This window comes from Artemia sp. Qi Xiang Cuo, chromosome 17 (genome assembly GCF_049724085.1).
Source record: "Artemia sp. Qi Xiang Cuo chromosome 17, ASM4972408v1, whole genome shotgun sequence".
NCBI lineage: Eukaryota > Metazoa > Arthropoda > Branchiopoda > Anostraca > Artemiidae > Artemia > Artemia sp. Qi Xiang Cuo.
The window spans coordinates 11839399-11850469 of NC_142810.1; the positions used below are offsets into that span (position 1 = coordinate 11839399).

The window sequence follows — 11071 nt, forward strand, 5'->3', positions numbered from 1 at the left end:
ACAGGAAAATGCTCGCACTATCGGTATTAATAAGGCTGTAGTCTATATTGACAGCATAGATGGCAATGAGTACAGAAAACAGGTTAGCCACATTTTTAAAGGTTATTTTGATTTCTCGTGGATAAAATTTTTCTTAACTCTCAGCTTAAAGTTTCATCCATTAAAGCTCTGATCGATTCTGTCAAACGGCAGGAATTTTTGTTTATTGCAGGACAAGCATATCCTGCGATTCTGCATAGATGACTTTGGTGGTAATATAATATTCGATTGGTTTAATACTGGCAATATATATACACAGTGACGACCGTCACTGTAGCTTATCCTTCAATCTGGTGATGTGCTATAGAAAATTGTCAATCTTTTCAAAGAGCTATGTAATAACACCGAAACTGCTGTCATTTTAAATGATCAGCTGTCATCACATTTTCAAATTAGAATTGGTGTTCAAAAAGCTGTTCAACTGTGTCATGGACCATGTTCTCAACAAAACATTACTAGTGCATCATTTTGGCATTGATATTGCTGGAAGATTTTTGTTGTATGTTGACTTTCCTGACAATGTTGCAATAGTCTGCAAAAGTCTCGATGGCATCAAAACTGCCCTGAAAACATTAGCATCTGCTGCAGAAAAGCTTGGTTTAAATGTAAACTAGTCTAAGACCAAAATAATACCTGTGGACAAAAATCCATACTGCCCTCTGAAATCTATAGAATTATGTGGCCGAAATATTAATATAGTCAAGCAGTTCACCTACCTTGGTTAATTGTCTGATCAAATGAAAATCTAGATGAAGAGATATCAACAAGTGTTTCAGAGGCGATTGCCGTTTTCTGAGCACAATATTCTACAAACCCCAGATCAGCCGTGTCACAAAAGCTCGTATCTACTCTACCTCAGCAACTGTTGCGTTGTACTCGTCAGGTACTTGGCCTGTGACTCAATCGTAGATGATGAATGCAGATGCTGCCCAGAAGAAACACCTCTGCAAAATCGAACACGTTGGATGGCTTGACAGGGTACGAAACATGGAACTCCTCCGGGCCTTTGAATTGCCTCCCTAGTACGTGGAGCTTGAGTCTTGTCCGCTGCGTTGGTACCGTAATTTGCTCTGTCTACCTATTCAAACAACTGCCTGACTTGTCTTTGACTTTGACCCAACTGCAAACAGAGATCGGCACTTCTCATATAGTAATGTAAGTGAAAATTTGATTGGTGTTTCCTCTAATCTTCTTAACACACAGCTTTTCAGAGGCAACGCTGTAGCGTTGCCTATAGTAAAGGCCATACGGCTCCAATGTTTTATTATTATTATTATTATTTTTTCCCAGAGGCACTTTATATGGGAGGGGTTGTCGTAGAAACCTCAAAGGGGGATCATTCGATTGGAAATCGAGTGTTCTAGTGCCCTTTTTAATAGTCGAAAATGGTTGGAGGGAAAGTGATTGGAGTGTAACTAGCGATCTCCCCCCCTCCCCCATCATTTCCCCAAACACATCCAATCAAAATTTTGAGATAGCCATTTTGTTCAGCATAGTTGATTTCCAGATAGAAAATATATTTTGAGGAGGACACTCCCCCACAACCCTCAGGGCAAGGGTTTTAAGTTATACCCTGGGGGCATATAAGGTTTTTTATAGAAGGCGTTGTCGTAAAAACTTCAAAAAAGGCTCATTCGACTGGAAATTCAAAAAGCTAGGGCCCTTTTTAATTGTCGAAAGTGATTGGAGGGCAACTAGCCCCCCCACGCCCATAATTCCCCCAAACACATCCAATCAAAATTTTGAGATAGTCGTTTTGTTCAGCGTAGTTGATTTCCAGATAAAAATATGTTTTTGAGGAGGATACTCCCCCACAACCCTCAGGGCAAGAGTTTTAAGTTATGCCCTGGGGGCATATAAGGTTTTTATAGAAGGTTTTGTCGTATAAACTTCAAAACAGGCTCATTCGATTGGAAATCGAGAGTTCTAGTGCCCTTTTTAATAGTCGAAAATGATTGGAAGGACTAGCCCCCCCCCCCACGCCCATCATTCCCCCAAACACATCCAATCAAAATTTTGAGATAGTCATTTTGTTCAGCGTAGGTGATTCCCAGATAGAAAATTAATCTTGCGAAGCATACTCCCCCAACACCCTCAGGGCAAGGATTTTAATTTATGCCCTGGGAGCATGTAAAGTTTTTATAGAAGGTGTTGTCGTAGAAACTTCGAAACAGCATAATTCAATTAGAACATCAAGAGCTACTGCCCTTTTAATAGTCGAAAGTGATTGGAGTGTAACTAGCCCCCCCCCACGCCCATCATTTCCCCAAACACATCCAATCAAAATTTTCAGATAGCTCTTTTGTTCAGCGTAGTTGATTTCCAGATTGAAAATATATTTTTGAGGAGGACACTCCTCCACAACCCTCAGGGCAAGGATTTAAGTTATGCCCCGGGGGCATATAAGGTTTTTATAGAAGGTGTTGTTGTAGAAACTTCAAAACAGGCTCATTCGATTGGAAATTAAAGGGCTAGTGCCCTTTTTAATAGTCGAAAATTATTGGAGGGCAACTATCCCCCCACTCCCATCATTCCCCCAAACACATCCAATCAAAATTTTGAGATAGCCATTTTGTTCATCGTAGTTGATTTCCAGATAGAAAATATATTTTTGAGGAAGACACTCCCCCACAACCCTCAGGGCAAAGGTTTTAAGTTACGCCCTGGGGGCTTATAAGGTTTTTGTAGAAGGCTTTGTCATAGAAACTTCAAAACAGGCTCATTCGACTGGAAATTAAAGAGATAGTGCCCTTTTTAATAGTCAAAAATGATTGGAGGGCAACTAGCCCCCCCCCACCCCCAACCTTCCCCCAAAAACATTCCAATCAAAATTTTGAGATAGCCATTTTATTCAGCGTAGTTGATTTCCAGATAGAAAATATATTTTTGAGGAGGACACTCCCCCACAACCCTCAAAGTAAGGTTTTTAAGTTATGCCCTGGGGGTATATAAGGTTTTTATAGAAGGCTTTGTCATAGAAACTTCAAGACAGGCTCATTCGATTGGAAATTAAAGGGCTATTGCCCTTTTTAATAGTCGTAAATGATTGGAGGGCAACTCTCCCCCCCACTTCCATCATTCCCCCAAACACATCAAATCAAAATTTGGAGATAGCCATTTTGTTCAGCGTAGTTGATTTCCAGATAGAAAATATATTTTTGAGAAGGACACTCCCCCACAACCCTCAGGGCAAGGGTTTTAGGTTATGCCCTGGGGGCATATAAGGTTTTTATAGAAGGCGTTGTCGTAGAAACTTTAAAAACAGGCTCATTTGATTGGAAACTAAAGAGATAGTGCCCTTTTTAATAGTCGAAAATAATCGGAGGGCAACTAGCCCCGCCCCGCCCATCATTCCCCAAAAAACTTTCTAATCAAAATTGTTAGATAGCAATTTTTTTCAGCGTAGTTGATGTTCAGAGTTAAAAAACGTTTTTGAGGAGGACAATCACCCAAAACAAAAGATGCCATGGTTGTAATCTAGGTCCCGTGGGCATATAAGGTCTTTAAAGAAGGCGTTGTTGTAGAAGTTTCAAAAACGACTCATTTGATTGTAAATTGAAGGGCAAGTGCCCTTTTTAATCGTTAAAAGTGATTGGACGGGCAACTCCCCCCCCACTCCCATCATTCCCCCAATCACATCCAATCAGAATTGTGAGATATCTATTTTGTTCAGCGTAGTTGATTTCCAGTTAGAGAACATGTTTTTGAGGAGGAAACTCCCACATAACCTTCAGGGCAAGGTTTTAAGATATGACCTGGGGGCATATAAGATTTCTATGGAAGGCGTGGTCATCGAAACTTCAAAAAAGGCTCATTCGATTGGAAATTCAAAGGGATAATGCCCTTCTTAATAGTCAAAAGTGATTTGAGGGCCACTAGCCCCCCCACTCCAATCATTCCCCCAAACACATCTAATCAAAATTTTGAGATAGCCATTTCGTTCAGCATAGTTGATTTCCAGATAGAAAATATATTTTTGAGGAGGCCAATCCTCCACAACCCTCAGGGCAAGGGTTTTAAGTTATGCCCTGGGACCATATAGGGTTTCTATAAAAGGCGGTGTCGTAGAAACCGTAAAGTGTCAATGGGGCAGTAGGTTTTAGGCTTCTGCAGTGAGGCGATACCCAAACTCCTTATTTGTAGTTATTTTTATTCGAATCAAACTTGATTTGCATATTCAATTTAAGTTTCACTAGTTTTAAGATTTATTTATTCATTTACATTAATATATATTGTATGTTTGTTCGCATTGATTGTATATTTAATTTAAGTAAGAGAATGATGCTTTTACCGTTAGGGGAGCGGGCAGTAGCCATACTCTTGTTTGTAGTGAAAACACTATTCATTAGAAGTACATAGCCCCTACTCCCTGAAGACGACCGCGGTCTAACAACCAATCCTTAATACAATTTTCACTTGTCTATGAATTCTTTTCTGCCAATTATTATAATCAGAGGCAACGCTGTAGCGTTGCCTATAGCAAAGGCCATGCGGCTCCAATGTTTTATTATTAATTAAAAAAAACTTTCTGAAAAATAAGTTTTTCAAAGAAAAGCAAAGGCCATTTTAAACTTAACCTCAGGAGATACAAATACCTGTTAAAATTCAAACTCAAAATAACCAGAAATTACTATTAAAGAATAAATGAAACCCAAAACGAACAGAAATTAAATGAACAATCATAGCAAAAAACATACAAAAAGTAATAATATAAATGAAAATGGATCTTATAGCGAGTAATGCTTCGATTGAATATGAAAATCTAGCTTAAAATGAAAACAAATATTTTGCTATTGTAAGTATAAATGAAACTTAAAACGAACAGAAATTAAATAAACAATCAATGCGAACAAAACATACAATATATGTTAATTTAAATGAATAAATAAATCTTAAAACAAGTGAAACTTAAATTGAATATGCAAATCAAGTTTGAATCGAATACAAATAAGTACAAACAAGAGTTTGGGTATCGTCTCACTGCAGAAGCTTAAAACCTACTGCGTCATTGGCACTTTACTGAAAACGAATTATATTACAAATGTTTTCTTTTGTACTTAATTATGAAAGTAAATATTAAAATTACAGTATAATTTTGAACTGATGAAATTTTAGCAATAAACATCATTATGCATCAAATATTCAGTTTAATTTATTAGTTCTTTTCAAGATTGGTCAAGACAAATATAGTTTCACTACAAGCAAAATTTTGATACTGCCCCCTTCTTGAACTGTAAAAACCTAAAGCATTCTGTGTCATGGGTACTTCACTGAAAACGAATTACTCGTATATTACACATTTATTATTTTCCAGTTCTTACAGCATTGAAAATGAAAATAAAAATTACAGTGAAAAAAAAACTTGAGCTGATTGATCTTTCAACAATTAATATAATTATATACCTAATATTCAATTAGATTCTGTTTATACTTTCCAAGACAGTTCAAGACTCATAAAGTTTTGCCATTTTTTTTTAAATGTGCCATTTTTTTTAACTAATCGTGTTAGTTTGTTATGAAAACATTCTATGGCTTCTAGGCATTTCTATTTGAGCGGAAAACTGCACCTCAAACTTAGTAGAACATGTATTTTCTTGCATGAAACACAAAAATATGATGAAATGTCAAGTTTCGGAGTGTTCCACCACTCGCAAGCAAGTGCCATTGGTATTTTTGAATCCGCATGGTCAATTTAGGGGTGGAGGGTAGGCTAATTCTCCTAGCAGCCCCATTCTGTCGTGGTATGCTTCACATTTTCAACACCTGACTTCCGGACTATCATATAATCTACCAAGCATACAACTACCCCAAATCAGTATCAATAAATAAATAAAACCCAAAACGAGCAAAAATTAAAATAAATATTAGAGTAACGAGCATAAATTAATGTGAGTAGGGTTCAAAACCCCTATGCTTTGTAAAAGCCAGAATATAATTTTTACTTTACTGAAAAAAAAATTAAAATGAGTTTACTGAAAAAAAATGTGCATAGTCAATTTAATTTACATATGCTGATATTTATTCCCTACAATCTTAATTAATTTTTGATTTCTTAAAGTTACAAAAGTGAAAACATTTCAAAGAATTCCTTTCAGTAAAGCGCCAATGACGCAGTAGGTTCTAGGCTTCTGCAGTGAGACGATACCCAAACTCTTGTTTGTACTTATTTGTATTCGATTCAAACTTGATTTGCATATTCAATTGAAGTTTTACTCGTTTTAAGATTTATTCATTCATTTACATTAATATATATTGTATGCTTTGTTCGCATTGATAGTTTATTTAATTTCTTTTCGTTTTGATGATGGGCTTGGGGGGAGGGAGGGGGCTAGTTACACTCCAATCAATTTCGACTATTAAAAAGGGCACTAGCCCTTTAATTTCCAGTCGAATGAGCATGTTTTGAAGTTTCTACGACAACTCCTTCTATAAAAACCTTATGTGTCCCCAGGACATAACTTAAAACCCTTGCTCTGAGGTTCGCGAAGGAGTGTCCTCCTGAAAAAACATGTTCTATTTGGAAATTAACTACGCTGAACAAAATGGTTATCTCAAACTTTTGATTGGATGTGTTTGTGGGAGTGATGGGCGTGGGGGGGGGGGTAATTTCCCTCCAATCATTTTGGACTATTAAAAAGGACACTAGACCTTTAATTTCCAATCGAATGAGCCTGTTTTGAAGTTTCTACGACAACGCCTTCTATAAAAACCTTATATGCCCCCAGAGCATAACTTAAAACCCTTGCCCTGAGGGTTGTGGGGGAGTTTCCTCCTCAAAAATATATTTTCTATCTGGAAATCAACTACGCTGAGCAAAATGGCTATCTGAGAATTTTGATTGGATTGGGAAATGATTGGCGTGGGGGGGAGGGGGGCTAGTTACACTCCAATCACTTTCAACTATTAAAAAGGGAACAAGCTCTTTAATTTCCAATTGAATGAGCCTATTTTGAAGTTTCTACGACAACACCTTCTATAAAAACCTTATATGCCCCCAGGGCATAACTTAACCCCTTTGAAGCTTCGACGACGACCCCTTCCATATGAAGTGCCTCTGGGAAAAAAAATAATAATAAACATTGGAGCCGTATGACCTTTACTATAAGCAACGCTACAGCGTTGCCTCTGATTTTTTTTTCCCAGAGGAACTTCATATGGAAGGGGTCGTCGTAGAAGCTTCAAAGGGGGCTCATTCGATTGGAAATCGAGAGTTCTAGTGCCCTTTTTAATAGTCGGAAATGATTGTAGGGTAACTAGCCCCCCCACACCCATCACTCCCCAAAGCACATCCAATCAAAATTTTAATGCTGGTTTTAATTTTGGCGCACCGTACACGAATAATTAAAACGATATTTGTATATTCTTTTTACTTTTTTTTAGTTCAGCAGCCCTTCTTTGGGGACTGTGGGGGATTAAATAATCCTCAAAGACATAGTTACTATATTTTCCACCATGCTGAACAAAATGGCTACCTCAAAATTTTGATCGGGGACTTTGGGGAAAATGAGCGTGGGAGGGGACCTAGTTTCCCTCCATTTTTTGGTCTCTTAAAAAGAGCTCTAGACCTTTTGATTTCAGTTCAAATGAGCCCTCCTGCGATATCCTAGGAGCACTGGGTCGATACGATCACTCATGAGGAAAAGAAACGGAAAAAAAAACAAATAAACACGCATCTGTGATCTTTACTCTGGCAAAAAATACAAAATTCCACATTTTTGCAGATAGGAACTTAAAACCTCTACAATAGGGTTCTCTGATACGCTGAATCTGATGGTGTGATTTTTATTAAGATTCTGTGAATTTTAGGAGGTGTTTCTTCCTTTTTTCGAAAATAAGGCTAATTTTCTCAGGCACGTTATTTTTAATGGGTATGACTAAACATAATGAAACTTATATATTTGAAATCAGCCTAAAAACTGATTCTCTTGATGTATCTATTGGTATCGAAGTTCCGTTTTTACAGTTTCGATTACTATTGAGCCTGGTCACTCCTTACTTACAGTTCGTTACCACGAACTGTGATCTTTTAGCTTAAAACCAACTAAAAAATATATCATATCTAAATAAAAAATAATATTTAAATACTATAAAGAAATAAACTTCTATTTTGTCAGTGAAGTAACAATTGGTGTCTTAATTCTAAACTAAGCTAAATTATGCTAGACTATACTCGTCAATCCTCTCTCCAATGCAGTAAGGATAAATGGCCACTGACCCAATTAATGTAATCTATATCTTTGAGTTGAGCTGAGGATGAATAATTCACCACTTAGGCCGAGAAGAAAGTCTTAGGCCATGAAATCTGATGTAAGGAAATTACTGTTTTGGTTAAAAGGAAACAACCAATTTAGAAAATAGGTCACACATTTTTTAATATAAAATTAATGCTTACTTTTCCTGGTGCGTTAACCACACCTGATCCAATTGCAGCAGCTGCAATGGCAAAAACCAAACGGCCATTTAAACCCTGGAAAAATATAAAAAAGGATTAAAAACAAAACGAAGCTAGTAGATAGTTTATACAGCACATGTATCAAAAGGTTTTTGATAAATAAGAGGGGGGGGGGTGAAAGGTAAACTAACCACAGACTATAGTGTCACGCACTACCTGTCTAGTCATTCAAAATTTCAAAAAAAGGTAGATTACACTACCCTTCCATCATTTCAAATGGTTCGTGGCAACGAACTGTAAGTAAGGAACGACTCAGCCAAATAGTAACCGAAATTCTAGAAAAAGGCATTTTGATAACAATTAATGCATAAAAAACGACTTTTTATGTTGATTCTACATATATGACTTTTATTAAGTTTAATGTTACCTATTAAAAGTAAGCTGATACTAATATTACCTACTAATCTAAGCTGACCATTTTGTTCCAATTCGTTGGTTGGTCGGTGGGCTAGTAACCCGCCACCGTAAAAACTAATTACTCAAGAAACAGCAACAGATAGCCTCGGATCGACTTCTTCTTCTTTTGTGATGACGACCAATGCACGCCCCCGGACTGGATTCTTGAAAACGGCCGATTGTTTTGTATTGGATACTGGAATCTTAGAACAGTTAATCAAGAAACACAGCCAGGAAAACTCAACAGTGTTTTGATAACCCTTGATAAATTCCGTATTGACATTGCTGGACTTTCTGAGACCAGGCTGACTGGTTTTGGGACTTTGAGAACTGAGATTTACCACATCTTGTATTCCAGACTTGAGACTAAAAAAGAAGCAGGTGTCGCAATGGCACTAAGTAATCGGGCCAAAAAATGCCTAGTGGATTGGGAACCAATTGGTGAGCGGATTCTTCGTGCCCGTTTCGCCACTTCACAGGCCAAATTGACAGTTATTGTAGTGTCCGCCCCAACGAATGATGCATGTGATCGAACCAAAGATGACTTTTATCGTGCGTTATCGAATGTTGTTGCAAAAACGCATCGTCATGATATTGTGACTGTGTGTGGGGACTTCAATGCTAAAATTGGAGGTGATGCTTCTTACGCCCCAACTATCCTCGGTAAACATGGAATGGGGGAAATTAATGACAATGGTGTGCGACTAATCGATTTTTGCGCTACTCATGAACTTATCGTCGGCGCCACATGGTTTCCACATAAACAGATTCACAAGTATACTTGGAACTCGCCTGATGGTGTACCACGAAATGAAATAGACCAGATCCTCAGTGAGAGGCACAGGCGACGATGTTTAGAGGATATTATACCCTTCCGAGGTGCCGACTGTTATTCCGATCACCAACTTGCTGTTGTCAAGTTCAAGCTGAAACTAAAAACTGTGACAAAGCCCCAGCGGCCAGTGAAAACCTTTAATTTGATGACATTACAGGACCCGAAAGTATTTCAAAAGTATACTACAGCTTTGTCAAACAAGTTTTCCCTTCTAAGGGACGAAGTGTTGCTTGATAGTCAGTAGGAAAAAATTGCAGAAACCGTGAAAGAGGTCGCAAAAAAAGTTGTGGGCTACAACAGGAAGAAGAAAGAGCAGTGGATATCTGAAAGTAGTTGGGATATTATTGATCAAAGGACACAACTCAAAATCCTCGTAGATAAGTATGACCATAGCACGACTTGTTCTAGAGAATATGTAGATAACCTGAAAGCGCAGTACAAGCGCCTCCATAAGCAAGTCAAAGCAGCAACCAGGGATGACAAGAGGATTTACCTCGAAACTATGGCCGAACAGGCTGAGGCAGCCGCTAGACGGGGAGATAGCCGTACTGTGTATGCCATAACGAAGCAGTTGGCGGGTATTTCAAAAGCGTCGTCAACCCTAGTTGAAAGCAAAGATGGCATTTTATTAACCCAGACTGATGACATAGTCCGACGCTGGAAAGAGCATTTTAGCGAGGTACTAAATCAGATGCCTCCCACAACTACTTTAAATATCCCTGAAGAACCACTGTTCGATCTCGGAATATGTCCTGGACCTCTCATACTTATTGAAGTCAAGGAGGCCCTAAAGACTTTGAAAAACAGAAAGGCTGCAGGCAATGATGGCATATCACCAGAATTACTGAAGTACGGTAGAAGCGCCCTAGCCGAACCCATATTTAAACTTCTTTCCCGTGTTTGGGATGAAGAAAAAGTCCCTAGTGAATGGTCGAAGGCAGTAATTGTAAAACTCTTCAAAAAGGGACAAAAGACTAAGTGTGATAATTGGAGAGGTATTGCTTTACAGTCTGTTGGCAGCAAAGTTCTGTGCCAAATAATTCTTAACAGGATTCAAAGTAAAGTGGAGAAAGTTCCGAGAGATGAGCAGCACGGATTCCGCCAGAATAGATCGTGTTGTGACCTGATATTTAGCCTGAGAGTCCTGCTGGATGAATCCAATGAATGGCAAGTTCAGCAACTTATAGTATTTATAGATTTTCTCAAAGCCTTCGACTCAATACATCGCGGAACCATATGGAAGATTTTAGTGCATTATGGAATTCCGACCAAAATTGTAAATATAATTAAAGCCCTATATCATGAAATCATGTGCGCAGTACAGACAGAGGGTGGCCTAACGGAGTGGT

The 11071-nt window shown here is 38.1% G+C and overlaps 1 protein-coding gene across 1 annotated transcript; it reads left to right on the top strand.

Annotated features, from left to right (window-relative positions):
* The first annotated feature begins 955 nt into the window (after positions 1–955).
* LOC148941892 (protein CFDP2-like) lies at positions 956–9966 on the top strand. The gene is made up of 2 exons (XM_089103172.1): positions 956–1194; positions 9096–9966. The coding sequence occupies exons 1-2, from the start codon at positions 956–958 to the stop codon at positions 9964–9966; spliced, it is 1110 nt and encodes a 369-aa protein (XP_088959298.1).
* The last annotated feature ends 1105 nt before the right edge of the window (positions 9967–11071 follow it).